Here is a 20,939-nt window from a genome sequence, read left to right on the forward strand (position 1 = left end):
GGAATTGCTCCCTGAGGAGGTAGTGTCAAATCCGTTATTGTTTTCTTGTTGGTTGGTTTGGCATAAGGTAAGGGGAAAACACCTTTTAAATAGCTATTCATATCACTTTTTGCCCTATTGGGCAAACTGGGATCTTCCTCATTTATCGCATTTTTCCTTTCTACAAAAATGGCCAATTTTTTATACTTTGACAATCAAATCTTTGGTGGATGTCTCTACAAAGCTGCCTCTTCAGTATGAAGCTGCAGTAGATGCCTTCCCCTTTTTGAGATCAGCGCTATTTGTTTTTATGCAGCTACAATCATATACATCAAGGGTACTTAAGTCACTTTCAGCTAAGGACTGGAAGAACCCATTGTATAGTTTGCTGTTAAAAGCTAAACCCTCTGGAAAGGCTATCACGGAAAATTACAAAACCATTACATTAGCTCTGGACTATTCTTCCAGAAAAACAGGTTTGGTTAAGTGGTCTAATCATTTTCCCAAAAAAACAGCTACTGATAATTTGACAGCATTTTCGAGGGAGTGGTTTGCTCTTCCTTCCGCAATGTATAGGGAAATGACACTTAGAATTTACCATGGGGTGTATATCCCCCTATACCGTGCATACTTGATGGGCTATGCCTCCACTTCTAATTTGTTGCATACCTTTTGGAATTGCTGGGAGATTAAAAAATTCTGACAAGAGGTGGCCTATTATGCAACTACTTTTTTGATTAACTATATTTCATTGACCCCGGAATGGGCCATCTTAGGTACATTTAAATTACAAGGGGCAAGAATTACTAAGGTGGCTGAAATTTATGAGATATTCTTTCATTGGCGGCCAAGAAAATAATATTACATAAATGGTTAGACTCACATCCACCAACACTCAGGCTTTTTGAGGAGAAATTGGACCATGTTTTTTGAATGGCTTGGATAGAAGCGTCATTAGATAAAGAAACCAAGGTTAGAAACTTTTTTAATACATGGGAATCATATAGAGAGACTCGGTCTAGCTGAATAAAACACCAGATTGTGAATACATTCCAACATACTGAATGGTATACTCTGAGAATTCTGGATAATGATTTTCCTGTTGGTTTAAATGCTGTTTAGAGTGGAAATGCCAACTATTGTTATGTTTGAAATTTTCTGTTTGCCTAAGATTTATTGATATTTGTTGTAACGTTGAATGTGGTTTTGTTGTTTCTGTTACTTATTGAAACATCCTTTAATTAAAATTATTTAAAAAAATACAAAGAGGTTTAGTGAATTCTATTACTTATCTTGGTAGAATTACACTTGTAGGTGGGATATATTGAACAGCAAGTGAAACCCATGTGTTGGAAGCATAAAAGATGATCTGAGCAACTGTGCCACATTGTGATTGTTAGTTGACTGCTTTAGAGCATCTCTAAATGGCTGGTTTTGTAGGGTGTCCCTAGTACGTGGTATTAGGTACCTACCAAAAAAGGTCTAAAGAGGGAAATTTAAAAGAAAAAAAAGGTCATAGGAGCCCAAGGCTCATTAATGAATGTTGGTGGGGAGAGCTAGCCCATCTTGTTTGATCAATTAATTCTGGCCATGAGAAAAAGGTGTCAGAACTCCAAATTCACAAACTACCTATACCATATCAAATTTTACAAATTTGAGAACCTTTTGTAAGCAAGTAAAATGAAACTAGGCTATTGATGGTATAAACCAATTTTCCTAAGCTATGTTTAAGAATGTACTAATTTAAAAAAAACAGTTTTGCAAAAAGGATTAGAACTTCTATAAGGTTTTTTTCTACTACTTCTTAAGTTGCTCTTGGGGAGATTTTTTCTCACTTCCTATCCTAATGACAATGTTGTCACTATCAATGAAGGAGAGATGAAAGCTCCAAGAAGAACACAGATGGCAATAAAAAGCTATCCTAAACGCACTTTAATAATAATAAAAAAACATATTTTATTGCTGTTGTGTATACAGTACATAGAGTACACTGGGTAAATTAGATCGCAGTAGCTAATGAAATCACTGGCAGCCTAGTAAATGCTATAAATACCATATAATAGTACCAGCAATTGCCTATTCTTCTTGAGGATCAACTTTTTTATAGATTGAAATGGAGTGAACATGTAAATAAGGCTACAGCTGGGCACACACGGCTTCTGTTCAGGTTATGTATTAGAACATGGCTAATTTTAGACATGCACACTGAGTCTTGCAGCAAAGTAAACAATATATTTACCAAGTCAGTAGCTGCATTAGAATCATTTATTTTAAGAGTTCATATCACTGACATATCACTAACTAACAGACAAATCAGAAATATACAGAAGAGATAGATAGATGATAGATTTGGACAATGAATTAATCTATCCACCTTGCAGAACATGAGGGTCTTATATACTACATTCCCTGAAGGCTTTAATAGAACACAAAACCTAACAGTTGTAGAGCTCATATATTTTCTCCTATACAAGCTAGCATTTATATTGCTTCTAAATACCAGATATTGAATATGAAATTCAATATCTGGTATTCAAAGATATGAAATGCTGATAAATGGTTTTAAAGATTGCCAATATATGAAAGAAGCTAGACTGACCAAATCAGTCAATGGGCAAATAAATATTGGTAGTTAGTTAAGATTACATAAACAGCATAAAGCAGAATACTATAGACTAAGTCTATAGCTCAGATAACATGAATCCAGTTATAAATACTTAGTTGTTCTGGTGACTATCCTGGATCACAATGTAGCTGCCCACCTAAAGCTTAACTGTGGGCTGTGGAACTTGAATGCAATTTACCATAAGGTGTCCTCAACATCATTTAATGCAGACATACTGTGAATGCAGAGACTAATGGACCTGCACCCCTCCAATGGAGGTGTCACCACAGCATTTTAATGTTTTCTATGCTCAATATCATTATTTTCTTAACAACAGGCATTTAGGGTAAAAGGGTGGGTGGGCAGATGTTATTTTGTTTTTGGTTTAATTAAAATAAAATATACAATTAGGGGTAAGTAAAACAGCGTATGCAGAACTGTTTACAACAGAGATGTAAATAAACTGATGTATAATAATAAAAGAGCACAATATGGGAAATATTGATGGTATCTGGTTAGGAAACCTGGCCAAGAATTCAGAAATATAAAAGCCTAAATAAGGTTGATAGGATACTACACACAACATATCACAAACTATAAAAACAAATAAAAGCAATAATATGCCTACATAACAACCTACAAAGAATATCAAACATAGTGCATGGAGCACAACTAAACTGGAAAAGAAAAATGTTTACACAAAAATAAGCCAACTAGAGCCATATGACAGAGCTAGATTAAAAAGATGGATGAGAAAGGGATGAAGATCTAATTGAAACAACAAAAATAAAAAATTAGTAGATATACAGATAGAGATAGACATATAGATAGCACTGTTTAAATAGGCATTTTCTATTATTTCTGAAACGTTGAAAAAATTCTCAAGAAAGACTAGAAATACTGTAAATGCCTTGATTTATAACAAATCCCCACGTTTGCGGAGGGGGAAAAGGACATTAGCATAATACTTAGCATTTTCCTATATGTTTATCCAGCTTTGCTTTATGTGAAGAAGATGTGTTGCACTGGAATGCATAACAATATATTAAGATTTAAATATATGGTGCACAAGGCAGCTAAGTACATCCTCTGTGAGAAGTATATGACATAATGATATAATTAGGAGACACTTACATTCAGTAAATGTGGTTGGCTCAGTCACCACTGATTCAAAGACCTTTGCCAAATGTCTTTCTCTAAGCCTGGGAAAAAATAATGATTACTTAAATAATGTGTTACATTTTTTGTAATGATGAATAAAGTTGAAAGCTGCTTACATACAGATCATCAACAGGGTGTATAAGGAAAGTAAATACATACTTAGCATTTAGCTTGATGTAATGCATTTATGTATACGCGGGAGACCTCCCTGTAATATCTCAGTAAGGTGACAACACTCATCTATGCAAATTACAGTCCCTTGGTGCTCAAGTGAAATGTGCTCATTGAATATACAGAAGCTGTGGACAACTTTCTCAAAAACCCATTGAATTACTTTATTTTAATGGTCCAATAAAATGTTTGGACAACAAGGTGGTATTTAGTCCTGGTAGACTGTTAGCACAGACCACACAAGACATTGTGCCTGATTTATTAAAGCTCTCAAAGGCTGGAGAGAATACACCTTTTTCTGTGAAGCTGGGTGATCCAGCAAACCTGGAATGGGTGTGATCCAGGATTCAAAACATTTGCTAGCAAACAGCAAATGACTTTGAAGAAATCCATTTCAGGTTTGCTGGATCAGCTTCACTGAAGAAACTGTATCCTCTCCAGTCTTGGAGAGCTTTAATAAATCAGGCCCATTAAATCCTAAACAGCAATCTGTTTGCCACAGCTGTCTGACTTTGGTGTAGACATAATGTTATGTTGCCTTCACTACTTAAAATATTGTTTACACTAAAGTAATAAAAATTCACTGCAATACATCATTAATGACACTCAATAAAACATACCATGCCAAATAAGCTCTTTAAGGAATAGGAACACTTGATAATAATGAGAAAAGAATAAATATGCCAAAATGCTCTACAGTCCTTTTAATAAGAGTAGGCTGGTGAATTGAATCTATCTGGATTTTCAATCAGAGCTTTATTTTGGGATCATGATATCATAGGCAGACATCAGCAACTATGTTACATGATTATTTTTGTAAAATTAAAATGAGTTACTGGTTTTATTTGTCCAAAACATTAGTACATACTGCTGTTAAAACTTAGGAGGGCCAGAGGTCCTCCTTATACACAAAATAAACCTAGACCCAAACAAGTTTAAACAAGCAGTAACGCCCATCAGACACATCACAAGCTCCTGGCTTAGGCTCCTTCTGTAGTTTAGTGAGCAGACTGCTGTTAGGATTTATTGAACCCTATAAATCTGCCCCTATTAGGTGGCTGTGCTGCCTATAATGTTCAGTAAACTCTAGACTTATAAAGATCCACATGGCCTGCCTAAAACTGTATTTGCCATGTCATTTGGTCTTAAACGACAATAAAAAAAATAATCTAGCATCAAGTCAAACAATAAAGAATTTTAAAGAATACCTTAAAACTTAGGACTTATAAATATATATGAACTGTGTATGTTTCTGGTAAAAAGACAATATAAGGTGCTCACAAAATGGCCTGAAGGTGTTAAAGTGAACTGAACATTTTACAAATATAATGTCAACTGGAAATATCCCAGGCCATCTCTTTATTTATATCTTTTAATAAATACATGACAGTATTTCCTTTTACACAATCCTTCTTTGACAATCAATCAAAATTCAGAAAAGGAAAAAAACACATGGGAAAGTGACAGAAACTTTGATAAAGTATTACCTCTGTGCAGTTTTTTCCTTTGCTTTTTGTCTCTCAATCTCATTTCCATATGGCCCATGGGGGGATACTGAAATTAGTTCAATTTCTTTGTTTTTTAATAACCATTTTTGATCTTTGAAAAGATACTGAATCATATTCCTGAACTGGCTACAGCAAAATACCTGAAAAAGAGTATTATTACAAGATACAATTATATACAATTACAAAAATGCATGCATAGAAACAACTCTGCCCTGACCCTACACACACAAACATAGGTACTAATATGTGTTTTGATGCATGTTATTCATGTAAGTTTGTTTTGCACATTTATGCCTATTTTGTGAGTATTATACATTTGTGTAATTTGAGTTAGCCTGTTTAAATAGTGTATAGACACAATGTACCATGTTCTACACTAAATAGACAAAACATTAAAACTGCTGGCGGAGGTGGAGTAAATAACATTGATTTTTGAGTTAAAATTGCACTTGAGGGGGAGGGCACAAGGGGGAGATTTGTTAGGCAGCAACTAAACAGTAATTTCTTGAACATGATGTGTTGAAAGAAGGACAGGGATATGGCCACCCCACTTAATGCCGGCCATAAGAAAGGCATCAGAATGAAAAAGTGTATCACAACTTGCTATGTATATGGCTGCATAGCCACAAACCAATCAAAGTGGCCATGCAGACCCCTGTACACTGCTGAAAGCACAATTGGTATGTGGGATTCAAAACTTGGATCACAGAGCAATGGAACAAGGTGACTTGGTTAGATCATGTACATGGGTCTGGTGTGCCTTGTTTACCTATTGAAGAGATAGGGAAAGGCAAGCCAGCAGAGTCAGTATGATTATGATCTGTTGCTAACTTGGTGCCAGATACTACAGGACACCTTCAGGGATTTTATGGAGTCCTTGCCTTTACAGGTCACAACTGCTTTGATGGCATAAGAAGCCTTGCACAATATTAGGCAATGGCTTTAAAGATTTGCTTGATCAGTGTGTATTTTTAAAACACATAAGCACAAATAATAGGGTAAAAGAGTGAATTGGTTAGTAATTCTCCTTATTTAATACTCCCTAGACAGTCTGGAGCAAGTGCTTCCAGTTCCAATGCTGGACATTGTTACAGGCTGCTAAATGCAAATTAAAATATTTACTACATGGTCAATTTTTTGTGGCCAACTTACTATCACACCTACTCCTACACCTACCACTCCTTGTTGAATATTTGATTTGAAATAAAATGGGCGCTAATATAGATGACTTTCCCCTTAAAATTCAACCCAAAAGTTTTAGTAGGGTTGAAGTCAGGATTACTCAAGTTCCTATACAACAGACTGATTAAACCATATGTTGATGGGCCTGGCTTTGTACACAGGGAAATAGTCTTGCTGCAATAGAAAAGGTGCTTCCTGAAATGTTGTCTCAAAAATGTCTGCAGTAAGCTGCAGCAGTAATATAATCCTTCATTGGAAACATCCAAGCTCAATATTTCCGAGGTGTGTGTGCAAACTTTTGTCCATATATTATAACTAATGGAAGTGTTCAGCCTTTAGTACAGGTATTATGCAGCTCAAATGAAACTGAACACTGATCTTGTATAAATGCATTGCCCAATGTATGGATGGAACTTTCAGAGAATAACTGCACTGACAGCTCTGAAATAAAACATTTCCTGTTTACCTGCTACTGCTGCTTAAGCTTTTATACATACCAGACTATTAATATCTAGCATAGGGCCTTTCCTATCTGACATTTCTTAACGGAATGCTTTCTAGGTAGGTGACCCAAAGTAATGAAGTAAGTAAAGGACCCCCTTACCGGGATATTATTTTAACAGAAGATAAATTTAAATGGATTGGAAATCTCTATTAAATGTATATTAAAGTTAATGTTAATGATTATAGAGGGTTTTTGTGATTGAGTTTACATTTACTTTGAAGTTAGTGAGTGGCTATATTAGCCTTGTAAACAAGCATTTTCCAAACAGAAGTCACATTTTGGTAATGCAGGACAGCAAGCTAAATATAGACGGAGCTGCTCTAAATGGTATTTTTAGGAGAACCTGTCAAGCTACAAATATTGGGGATGTCAATGCTGTCTTGTTTTTGAAGGTTCATGTGTCATCCTTAATCTCATTTAGGTGAGTCACTGGGCCTGAACTATTAAATCTCTCGAAAGCTGGATAGGATACACTTTCATCAGTAAAGGTGGGTAATCCAGCAAACATGGAATGGATTTCTTAAAAGTAATTAGGTATGTGTTAGCAAATGTTTTAAATCCTTGACCAAATCCATTTCAGGTTTGCTGGATCACTCAGCTTCACTGATGAAAGTGTAAACTATCCAGCCTTGGAGAGCTTTAATAAATCAGGTCCACTGACACAAACTATGTATGTGAATTGGTTTACCAATAGAGATGGCAGAACTGCAATTACATACACATTAAAAAAAAAAGTCATCTGAGGTACCTTCCATATTCCCATCCTAACAGATTTGTTTGAATGCTACATAACTCTTTTTGTAAATTTATAGAAAAACCTTATTTTTCTACTAATGTTTAAAGATGTACAGTTCTACTTTCAAATGAAACACCCTAAATGGGAATTAAAACAAATGTTTTTCTTAAATATTAAGCTTGGGAGCTTTTAATTTATATGTGGTGTAGGTCCTATTATGCCTTAATGAATAAAACATACATTGTGTGACACCTAAATGTTTTTTAACCCCCTTTGTTTTATAAACAGTATGTGTTAGAACTGGTATCTTTTTGTGCAGAAAGTGTTGGTCTTTCATGCAAAATATCTCAACATAGGAGAGTGGAACATAAAAACGAGGAGTTACATTTACATAGGTTAGGATTACAGGGAGGGTTTGTGTCAGCTTAGTGTGTAGGAGTTGTTTGTGTTAGGGGGAACCTAGGGTAGGGATTCACTCTGTTAGTATCAATTTGCTGGCAGTGAAATATAATAAATGGAAATACCTCTTGGAAGAAGTCATAATCCAGGGTGGATTCGACAGGAAATGGCTTCAATGGTTTTCTGCAGAATTTGCACAGTTCCTTCCCAGACCTCTCCTTTAGAATCTAATTCAGCAAACAATCATATCCTATAATTACATACACATAAAATACACTAATATATCATATTTATGTATGTAAATGACATGATAAGTTCCATAATACCTTGATGACAAGAGATATATACACTAAATATTAAATAAAATGAAACAATAGAAAAAAAACTAAAATATTGGGCCCCACAGCAACAATATTGCCTACAAAATTCACTATTATATTATACTGTTTAACTATTGCAGCTTGTGCTATGCTGTATGTGTATGATGAGTAAGGAAAAACACAGAAAATTTCTATGGCTTTCTACCCAGGAATAAATACTCTGAATATGTCCACTGTCAGAAAGTATAGCTGGAAGAGATCAATTTCTGTGCATGTGATCTCAACACCTTGGAATGTACGACATGCAGTCTAACTTGGTCAAAGACCTTCCAAAGGGTGTAAAAAGAGAAAACAGTAATGTCATCCACATCTACATCTGAAAACAGCATCTTAAAGTGAAGTTTACTTTGCAGTATGAAACAACTGTCAGCACAATTTCAATCTCTTGCATCATTTTGAATTGAAATTGAAAGGTTTGCTCTGAAGGTGGTTGTATCAGAACAGAGCTTACAAATTGAATACATACATACATACATAGCTGATATATATAAATATATATAAAGCAGAACTGGCATATATTTAAAGAAACAAACCTTCATCATAGCCTGCATACGATCATTCTCAGAGGATTCTCGCTTATATGCCAGTATTGTTGGAGGTCCAACACTAGGCAAAGTTTTCAAATGTTTCTCAAAACACGACTTGTATTCAGAACCGAACTGTAAAAAATATATATGTGATTATGTCCAACCAACTAATGTGATAAGTAACAAAAAGAGATTAAACCAATTTACCTCCATATCACACAGAACACTTAGCTCACTCAGGTCTTCAGATAACGAAGAATATACATCTGCAGACAATATAGGGTATTATTAATTCTAGTTTAACATTTACAAATAGATAAATACAGTGCCTAGCAAAAGTATTATTTTTCTCTTGGTATTTGCTCTGTTTTGTCACATTACACCCTGGACTTAAAATTAGTTTTCACTGTGATTTTATGCAACTAATTTAACAATATACGATAAGATTTAATATAATATCCTGTGCATATAAAAATAAAAAAAAACAAGCCAAAACTCAAAAGTTGTGTGTGTATGTGTATTCAACCCCTTTACTATGAGACCTCCTGTGTGCAATTCATTTTCACATGATCTAGCACATGATGTCTGTATACATAATTATACCTGTTATAAAAGGCCTCCTGCAACATGAAGACCAAGGTGCACTTCAAACAGGTAGGAAACAAAGATGTAATTATTAGGGTCTGGTTTCAAATTATCCAACGGTCCACCATTAAATTTATTAAACCAAAGACGACCTACCAAAGCTTGCACACTGGGCAAGGAGAGCATGAATCAGAGATTAAATAACAACACAGACTCCAAGGATAACACTAAAGGAGCAGCAGAGATCTACAGCAAACTATTATTCCATAAGTCTACTTTTAGCTATTTACTCCACAAAAAAGGAAGAACTTTATGGAAGAGTGGCCATAAAAATCATTGCCTAAAAAAAATTAAATTTAAATATGTTTAGAGTTTTCTCAACAGCATGTGGTGAACTTATGGGGCCTGATTTAATATAGCTCTTCAAAGCTGGGGAGCACACACTTTCATCAGTGAAGCTGGGTAATACAGCAAAATTGGAATTGATCTGGTACAGGATTGAAAAGATTTGCTTACAATTAGCAAATGACTTTTAATAAATCCATTCTAGGTTTGCTGGATCACCCAGCTTCACTGATGAAAGTGTATCCTCTGCAGGCTTGAAGGTCTTTAATAAATCAACCCAATGGACTCATCTGACCAAAAGTTTTTGCCCATTATCAGAAACTTCATGTTTGCAGACAGAGCACTTCCCATCTCCCGGAGAACACTCCCAGGCTGATTCAGGATGGTTAGGATTGAAGGAAAGATGGATGACACCGTGTGCAATTTTTGACATAAAACTGTTTTAACTTGCCAAAGAATTGAGGCTGGGATAAAAGTTCACCTTCCAGCAGGACAATAGCTCTAAACATAAAGGTAAAATTACATTGGTCTGGTTTAAATAGACAAAATAAATTACCAAATTAATGTCTTGGAAGGGCCAAGTCAAAGCCCAGACCTTAATACCAATGAGAATCTATGTCAAGATCTAAAGATTACTGTCCACCAACAGAACCCACCTAATGAAGTTAGATCAGCTTTGCCTTGGGAAAATTACTACTGGCTAGATCTGCTAAGCTAACACCTTCTAAGCTAACACTCCCCTCCTATTGTGTGTTACTTCCCCCACCTCCTAGATTGTAAGCTCTTCGGGCAGGGACTCTTTCTGAGTCCCTTTCTTTCTTTCTTTCTTGATTCACTCTTTCTGTGTCACTGACTGTATTTGTCTGTCATTTGCAACCTCTATTTACTGTACAGCCCTGCGTAATATGTTGGCGCTATATAAATCCTGTTTATGAATAAAATTATTAATAATAATAATAATAATAATAATAATAATACCAGATACCCCAAGAGGAGTATATATGTTAATTGCTTACCTTCTTCCTTGTAAATAGGATCAGGCAGCTCAATTTCAGTTGGACTACTTTGTGAGGTTTCAGCCATTGAGGGGAAAGAACTTCCTACAAATATATAACCAAATGTACAAATTATAAATCAAGTGGCCTGATACATGAAAGAAAAAAAGGAAAGGCTCATATTATCACTCCAAATATGCTTTTTCCACTACTTTGGGGGCATACCTCTAGAATCTCAGTATATTGGCATGAACAGTGTTAAAAAGTGGCCATCCTATCTGTAGGGCTCACAATGTATTATTTTTGAAAAATAAAGCATTCTACACCTTGTGAATTCCTATATTTACCCTAATATGTATAGTTTGATAAGATAGGGGATGGAATAGGGATTTTACAACCTCTTACATTTAAAAAAAGCAAAACAATTCAAACAAATATATAAACCTACCACTTTTGTGAAAGCTGTGCTCATTTAGCCAGCTAGTTTCAGTTTGAAGAGAGACTGAGATTCCCAAAGATGGATCCATGCTGCCTGATCTAAAATTGCACAAAGTATACATTAGAAAAATACAAAAATATTGATTAAATGTTGGATTGTTATGGAAATAACATTGAATCAACCCTTTCCTTTGCCAATGTATGCAGAAATGGATGATGAGTGTAAACAACAGCTAAGACACAAGACGAACATTAACACTTTAATAGCATTTAGCAGAACTGTGGCACAGCTGCATTTCTTTTCTCATATAGAGAAGACAAGTTGTTTGTTAGAAGAGGTGTTTCTGTTCTAGGATGAACGAGTAATGAAGTAAATGAATTCATACTGATGCTTGCATTTATACAATACTCTTATTTTCAATTGCTACTTATTGTTTTGTTTCTAAGCCACTACATTAAGTCCTTAATAGCAGGTTTCTAGTACATTTCATCTGATCATCAACATGGTTCAATGAATCACAGCACAGTAGTAACCTAGTATTTTCTAGGTGGTCAGAGCTTATCAAGTCCTTTAAGGCTGTCTAATTCCTAGAAATGTTTATTGCTAAAACAATGTGTTATTCTTTAACTACATAAACAACCTAATTTGTTTTCAATTTCATCTGTTAGTCTCAAAAACAGTGACTAAGATGTTTGGATTACCAATAATAAAGCGGAACTGAGCTTCTGGTAAGACCAAAGTCAAATAAAACTACAAAGCTTAAAAAATATGCTTATCCCTCCATACAGTGCGATACCATCTTGATTTCATCCGAAGTTTTTTTTCTCTCTTCTTCTCTCCCGCACCTTATCTCTGGCCTCTATTTTTTGGCTGTGCACAGAACTTCACACAATAGGCAGTTACACAGCGGTAAGTAACTCCAACAACCACCAGCCAATGGTAATGTTCCCTGCTTTGTACATTAACGACAGGGTTCAAGCGTTGCTATTGTTCACAAGCCAGGTGTTTTCTCATTGGTTGTTAGGGGTAGGAATGCTCTAAGGCTGCATACACACGTGCAATAATTGTCGTTGGAAAGGATCTTTCACGATCCTTTCCAACGACAAAATACTGCACGATGCATGAACGAGTGCTGTACACACAGAGCCGTTCTGCTCTATGGAGAGGGGAGGGGTAAAACAACAGAATGGCACCCCGCTGCGTGCTTTCTCCCTTCACTTCCATTAACATCATTCATCGTCCATCGATCCGCCAGGACGGTTGTTCGGACAATCGACAACGGGCGCTGTACACATGCAAGATTCTCCGCTATCGTCCCTGTGCCAATTATCAGACAAAGAACCATTGCAAATGTGTACATAGCCTAAGGTAAGGTTACATTTCTGGCTAGTCTCTATTTTTTCGATAGGTTAGATTACTTGACGCAAATGGAACAAAGTAAGGAAATAGAATTTATTTCTGTTTTAACACAGGCAAATATAAAGCAAAACTCTATTTTTTATACCTATTCATGTAAAGAAAACACCTTATAAACTAGAAATAAGTAACTAAATGTGTATTGATAATGACCTTCTGTGATATCCTGCACCACCTAAGTGGGAGAAGCAGTAGCTCACAAAAGAAATCCTCAGACATTCCTAGAAATGTTAAAGCTAATAGAAAATATAAAGCTTAATTTTACAGTAAATAAATTTAAAAATTAGCTGTGAAAATATCAATTTTCTTAAAATTCTTAACTTGGTCTTCAAATATATCCAAAGGCTGTACTAAGGACTTAAGGACCTAGTTGCACATGTAAGAAGGAATATTTTTTCCATCCAGCTTAGGAAGGGGTTCTACACAGTAAACAACTAATATCCACTGTAATTAAAAGCCTTTACAGTTGCACTGGGATTGTTTTACTTTTCTATGTACAAAAACTGAAGGAGCTACAGGAGGATAAATGTCATGGACATTCGTCTTCTTTTCCAACCATATAACTATGGTATGTAACTATTTGTTAGTGGTGTCCCAGTTGAAGCATCTTCTCTACCTGCAGGTTTATGTGTGCTGAAATGCAGATTAAATAAGAAATGTATGGAGTTCTGCTTTGTTGATGTGCAATTTAAGGTTGTGGTTCAGTTTATTTGGTTGACATGCAGGAATTTTTTTAAGGACTCATATTTTGCTCACTAATTTTGTTTGCATTGAGTTGCAAAGCCAACCAGAGTGTACATGGTTAAAGCCTGGTGGGTTGAAATAAATCATGTATTTCAAGGTTGTATTAAACTGACAGCAAAAAATACAACAGTTGCCATGTGAACAGTGAATATAGGCACAACGTATGCAGTCTATATAAAATGTGCCCCCTACCTTTACACAGCAAGAATATTATTGTGTACAACTATCTCAACTGTCAAAGGTGTTAAAGTGTGTTACTATGGTCATTTTAGTGTTATATCATAATAATATAACATCACTATATAAAATTATTGTGGCCTATATTCATTCTGTACATTTGAGCTAAATAAAAGATTAATTATACAAGAAGTGAGATAGTAGAAAATGGGGTGGCAGGGAGGGATGTTGAATAGACAATAGAAGGACACAAATCTGGGGAGAAAATGACGGAGGATGAGCAGGTATGAATGTGTTCCCCGATGAACTGAGCACATAAAAAAAGCAGAAGTTTCCATCAACCATATGAACATAATGAATAGAGACAATACCTACATACCTTTGTATGTAACTACCAGGAAAGAAGAAAATGGGTATAACATAGTTGGCCTGATTTATTAAAGTTCTCCAAGGCAGTGGAGGATACACTTTCATCAGTAAAGCTCGGTGATTCGGCAAACCTGGAATTGATCTGGTCTAGGATTGAAAACATTTGCTAAGAAAAGCAAATTACTTTTAAGTAATCCCTTGCAGATTTGCTGGATCGCCCAGTTTAAATGATGAAAGTGTATCCTCTCCAGTCTTTAATAAATCAGGCGCAGTGTGTCATGTGAGGGACGGCTTTGGAGTCTGCTGGTGCTCCTGACATCTCACCCAAGATAGCAGCACCCAGCAGCAGTCTCAGAGTATTGGATGACTACATAAGGAAGGTTTACGGGTGGATAACAAACTTGAATGCATATATTTTCTTATTAGAAGACTCTTGTTGAAATTATTGGTTTGGCAGCAAGGGCTTTATAATGCCAAACTATGTTTGTCCTTTACCCCTTTACCAATATAGCTATGTGTAATTATCAGTGTGCAAAACGAATAGCCCAGTCGGACAGGAGACTCGTGATATAAAGTGTTTATATACCTGGTCATATGCAAAAAGTTTAAGCGGAGCAAATTAGCTCAGAAGTCTGTGGACTTAAGATGTCTGCAGGTGTTTTAAACAAGTAGTAAAGCAAACAATAAATAAATTAATAAATAAAAAATGGCTATTTTGATTGCTCTTACTCATTCTGATCTGCCTTCTGTTCTGCACTTGGCAATTGTCCTTCTCTTCTTACTGCTTTCATGACTCTAGGAAAAAGAGCCGCTCCTAAAAATAAAAAAAATATTATTTTCAAGAAAGATATTTAAAAAAATTTTTATGACAAGCGTTCAAGATGATCCTCTGCTAACCTCTCCTGAAAATTCTAGTTACTGGGCTTTACAGCAGATCCTTTGGATTCAATTCTTTCTGAGTAACAGACCTGAAATAAATTGGCAGTTCTACTTTAATTTTGAACTCACTTGCTACATGCTTGTTCTGTGTCAGTGCCTTAGATGATGCTAAATCTAGAAGAGTAACTATCACTTAAAAAAATGTCAGCAATAGCAAACTTCATTTTTCTCTCATTATGTTTATTACCCTAGGAAAATCTAGTTTAAGTTGTAAAACCTTGAACAGACATAAGATACATTTCAAATGATTGTTGCTGGAATCTTTTGTGATTGTTTCCAGTGACAGAAGAATGAACAAGTGCTGTACACACTGCACTATTCCGTTCTATGGAGAGGGGAGGGGGAGCATGAGTAAGGCTAGGTACACGCATGCAATTGTTCTTGGCTCAGGGCCGATATCGGATGAGAATCTGGCAGGAATACAGCGCTCATCGTCCATCGTCCAAACGACCGTCCCGGTGGATCCACGGATGATGAACGACGAACAATCATAATAGAAGTGAAGGGAGAGACAGCACAGTGGGGTGCTGCTCTGTTGTTCTCCCCCTCCCCTCACCATACAGCATAGGGGTGCTTTATGTACAGTGCAGTCGTTAGTCATTGGAAAGGATTGTGAAAGATCCTTTCCAACGACAATTATTGCAAGTGCGAACTGTGGTCGGGGGTGGACCACTGTACATATGCCAGATTTTTGCAACTATTATCTTACATGTGTACAGAGCTTAGTAATTAGTAATTAATTGATTACCACTTTTAAACATTACATGTCATGTGCACCACTTTTGAAAAGTGGGGTTTGCAGCAAAAGTGAATTTCAGGGCTTTGGAAACAAACAATACTGAACTCTTTTGTGTCTATGGAATTCTCCACTAATAAAGCAATACTTCCTGGTGAACTATAAAGTGATGATCAGGCTGATTGTTACTTTATAAATATTGCAATCCCCACTTTTACCACTGAAAGAAGCGGTCTTGTAAAGGTGGGGATCCTACTAAAATGTGGCAATCTTCTCAACTGATCAGAACTCCTGTAAATGTTCCAAACAGACCATTTACCAGAAAACGTATAACGTTACATGTGTATAAATGTCATTATTTTCTGCCTAACAACCTCTTTATAAATAGGCTGCTAGGTCTTTCTGGTGGACAAGTAAAGAAATCTTCAGCTGCAGAAATAGCAGGATTAATTAGCTATCGTAAAGCTTGTACAAAACCTTTGAAATATCCATTATGTTCAGTAAAAAATATTAACATTTAGCTTGTTGCCATTAGGGAAACTCAAGAATAGATGTCAGCAGTTCTCTGTACTTATCTATGGAATATTCTCATAGGTACAGAGTGTTATGGGTCTTTACCACCCCCATAAAAAGTAATAAAAAAAGACTGAGCATATTGAATACTTCAAGAAACTACATAGATGGAAGATATAGGCAGAGTTTAGATAGAGGTTGACAACAGTGTGTTTATTTGATCCTGGGCACACGTTATGCAGCTAGGAGCAATGATATACCTATTATATTAGATATATAATAAGTAAGAGTCTGAAAATGTGTTATATTTCCTCTGCAATAATGTGCCATGAAAAATGACATATAAATAGTAAATTTAGGATGCTGTAAATAATTACAGACAGTTCCTAATGCTGACACTTTTATACATGAGTACAGTAAGTACATTTGATACAGAGAAAAATGTAAAAATAAAACATGGTGTGACAGATTACTGTCTATACGTATATATATATATATATATATATATATATATATATATATATATATATATATATATATATATTTATATACACAAACTGTTGCAAGATGCCGCTGATGATACCACATTTTTTGATATAGATGCATGAAAACATTAGGGAAGAACAAACCACTAAGAGCTTGTAGTAGGGGACACAGGCGATATCTAATGCTAATGGCTTTTTTTCTGGGAGACTCTGCAGGACTTTTCTTGATCAACACAAATGTATTCAGTGGTGGGGAGGCAGGAGCAGTAGTTAACCTCTTCTTTTTCAGCTTTTTTGACATTTGTCTCAAAATTTAGTGATGAAGAATTAATTGCAGTCGATAACAAAACGTCTGCATATTACAGTTTAAAAGGTCAGCAAAGATTACTTGCTTTGTATGTGTACTTAGTAAAGGTAAAGGTAGGCTGACGTGTGCATGATATGAATATGTTATCTTTCTTTTTCCCTCTCTCTTTCTAAATACATATTGTGAGGAATTAACATCAAGAAAGGTATTTCTATATTCTCTATCTGCACTTCTATTTACAAAAACTATAAGCACAAAGCAATTTCTAGTGTTTACCCTTACATGGGATCAAAGTCATTACTGCATGACAAGTAAAACACAAATTTAGCCTCCTGGCTCTCTGTCTTCTGAGCAATTGGTCCCACTGACCTAAACTTTGAGAGACCTCCTGGGCTCTCCCGGCATGCAGGCTGCACACAGCCTTTCAACCTAGGCTGCAGCTTCTGCCGGTCTAAAAAAAAGGTTAATTTTTATATTTAACCAGGTGCATCAAATTTCTGGCTTGGAAATGGGATCGAGTGCTTGGTCTGCTCATTCCTTCCAGGACACCCCGGACCTGGATGCCAAATAAAAAACTTTAAATCCAAGGCACAACACTTACTGACAGCCTTATCAAAACCCTTTAATGAGGAAAATTACAGATAAAAGGTAATACATATATAGACATATTTTCTACAAACAATATACCAAAAAGTGTAACCTTTAACGCAAAAACAAATAAAATATAACAAATAAACAAGGCCATAAAGGATGTAAATATACTTTTTGAGCAAAAAAATATTATTTTGAAAAAGTAATGACATTACCGCTCTTCGCATCGCCCACTGTATTGTTAGATAATAAATATTCTTTATATTAAGCACAGGATTGAAATTCAAACAGTCTTGTCAGAAAATGAAATTTGCAGCATCCTTTCTTTTTACATTAAAACAACACTACCAGCCAGCTTAGTATTAAATAAAAGATCTGAAAAAGAACTACTAGAGTTTGAATAAGAAATATTAATAATAATCTGAATAAAAGGAATGAAAAGGTGTAATGAATAGAGATATGAATAGAGATAGATGAATGAATAAAGATAAATAAATTCTGAGACATTCAATGAGATGAGGTGGTTACCTTTATTTAGTTTGAGTTTCAAACATGTATAACAAATAAATACGTAATACAAAGACAAAAACATACAGTTGTTTGTTACATATTCATATACAGCAAAAAAAGACACATGGGGGGACAAATAAACTTCATGAAATAAATAAGCTTTCAAAAATAAGTGGTTGAAAACAAAGGGAAAGAGATAGAAAGGAAAGACAGGAGAAGAAACCAAAAAAAGGGAAGAAAGAGGGAGAAAGAGAAGGTATATCACTAATATGTAGTAGTGTTGGTCGATAGTAGTGTTCGATTCGGCAGCTATTGGATTGAATAGCTCGATATTTTTCAGGTGATGCGCTCCCAATTGCTTTTGCAGCCCTAGCGTAACTATAGTATGTGTTCTTGGAAAGAGGATCTCTATCCAAGGACACAGTGTTCTCGAGTGCCTCCTATCAGCTGTGACTGCAAGCTACCACGCTTCCCGGTCTGTACTTATCAATGATAAGTACAGCCCAGTGACCGTGGGAACTGAACTCAGATGAACTCTCAATGGAGAATTAACCTCTAGTGCCTGGGGATCGCAAACAGGAGGGTTCCCTTGCAGTCCTGGGAATCCTCCTGTTTGCGATCCCTGGGCACTATAAGTTACTTAACCTCTAGTGCCCCGGGATTGCAGTGGATTCTAAGGGCTGCAATCATTCTTGCATCCCTGTGAATACTCCTGTTTGCGAACCCTCTAGTGCCCCAGGATCGCAGTGGAACTGTAGATGAACTCTCAATGAGCGTTCATCTGCAGTTCAGTTACCATGGTCGCCGGACTGTACCCAGGCTGATAAGTACAGCCCGGTGACCATGGGAACTGAACTGCAGATGAACTCTCAATGGAGAAACTCCACTGAGAGTTCATCTGCAGTTGCAGCTGAAAGGAAGCACTCCCGTGCCTCCTATCAGCTGTGACCATAGGTTCCCAGGCTCCCTGGGCTGTACTTATCAATGATAAGTACAGCCCGGTGACCGTGGGAACTGAACTCAGATGAACTATCAATGGAGAAACTCCATTGAGAGTTCATCTGAAGTTCGCCTTTTTTGTTTTAAACATATTTAAAAACACAAATTCATAAAGTCGAATTCCGTGTTTTTTGAGTCGGGTCTTCCCGAATTCGAATCGCCATTTTCGGGTTGAATATAGCGAAAACCCGAATTCGAACACCAATACTAGTCAGTAGTATGCTTTCAGAAATAATTTCCTGTACGGTAAACTCGAGTAGCAGTACCATTATGCCCCAGAAAAATGTCAGTAACTTTTCATAACCAAGTGTCACATTAGGGAAAAAAGTACGCCTCAGGATTAATATTAGGTAAAGTAGGTCTTCATATCATCAGATGCCCAAAACAATTCCCAGATATCCCAGGACATTCGATCTTGGGAGCCTAGTTGTTCCCACAGTATTTGTTGATCTATATAGGCAATATCATCCATCTGTTTCAACCATTCCACCATAGTGGGATTGTCACGGGGAACCCTATTGTCTTACAATCACTCCTGCAATGATGAAGTGGCGAAGCAGCCCCCTCTTAATAGCTTTATTCAAACCTGGGAGTATGGCTAACATAGTAATTTCAGGGCGGAGATCTAAATTCTGAGATGTAATTCTATTGTATATATCAAAGATTTTCTTCCACAGTGTTGTAATTGGAGGACAGGAGCTCCAGATATGTATCATTGATCCAACAGAGTTCCCACATCTCCAACAGTGAGGAGAATAAGATGGATCAAATTTATGAATATCTTGCGGACATCTATACCATCTGCCTAAAATCTTAAAAACTCTCTATTGATCTCTGGCAGATCTAGACAATCGATGGATATAACTAAATGATTTCATAATTTGCTCTAACTCTAGATCATATCCCAATTCTCTTTCCAATTACCTAATAAAATGAGGAATGCCTGGGCAGGTTTCATATAGCAAAATGGAGTTCACTCCATGTAGGACTCTATCCTTCTGCAAAATTGTTTGCTCAAATGCAGGGGGGGGTTCTAAGTATCTCTCTTATAGGATTAAAAGATTGAAGAAAATTTCTAAGTTGTAGATATGCTAACCAAGCAGAACCACCCGAGCCCGAGGTATATTAAGGTCCCGCAAAGAGGAAACTTTGCCATGGGTAAGTATCTGACTCACTCTAGGGTGATCGTTTCTGTTCCATCCCAAAAATGTGGATGATTGTAAGACCGGTGGAAATTCGGGGTTGTGAAATAGTGGTAGCATCGGGCTTGGTCTAGTAGACAGTAAACCTTGTTTTATCAAATCATCCCAGTCTTTGAAAGAAGACACAATCTCTGAAGGATGGTGAGATAACCTCCCTGATCTTGTATGGATACGGGGAATTGGGGTAGCTGTCATTATAAGGTGTAAAGCTCTCGCCAGTAATTTCCCAGGTTTGTCACCCTGCTGGAAAAATAAGCGACTGGACTTACCGTATTTTTCGGACCATAAGACGCACTTTTTTTCCCCCAGAAGTGGGGGGAAAAAGTCCCTGCGTCTTATGGTCCAAATGTATCAAAATGTATCCTTCCCAGCTGCTGTCCTGTCCCCCCTGTATCGCCCCCCCCCTCTGCCTTTTCTTCTGTCTCCTGTTCAGC

At 36.4% G+C, this 20,939-nt stretch overlaps 1 protein-coding gene across 2 annotated transcripts in view; it reads right to left on the reverse strand.

Annotated features, from left to right (window-relative positions):
* ERICH6 (glutamate rich 6) overlaps positions 1–20,939 on the reverse strand; it is a 43,429-nt gene that overhangs the window by 17,522 nt on the left and 4,968 nt on the right. For both annotated transcript variants that reach the window (XM_072407946.1, XM_072407948.1), the window contains exons 2-9: positions 14,953–15,037; positions 11,527–11,615; positions 11,100–11,183; positions 9,361–9,419; positions 9,160–9,285; positions 8,372–8,473; positions 5,404–5,564; positions 3,719–3,786 (exon numbers count right to left, since the gene is read on the reverse strand). In XM_072407946.1, the coding sequence (XP_072264047.1) occupies positions 3,719–3,786; positions 5,404–5,564; positions 8,372–8,473; positions 9,160–9,285; positions 9,361–9,419; positions 11,100–11,183; positions 11,527–11,615; positions 14,953–15,037 (774 nt within the window). The remainder of the gene's footprint in view (positions 1–3,718; positions 3,787–5,403; positions 5,565–8,371; positions 8,474–9,159; positions 9,286–9,360; positions 9,420–11,099; positions 11,184–11,526; positions 11,616–14,952; positions 15,038–20,939) is intronic.

This window comes from Pyxicephalus adspersus, chromosome 4 (assembly GCF_032062135.1).
Source record: "Pyxicephalus adspersus chromosome 4, UCB_Pads_2.0, whole genome shotgun sequence".
Lineage (NCBI taxonomy): Eukaryota > Metazoa > Chordata > Amphibia > Anura > Pyxicephalidae > Pyxicephalus > Pyxicephalus adspersus.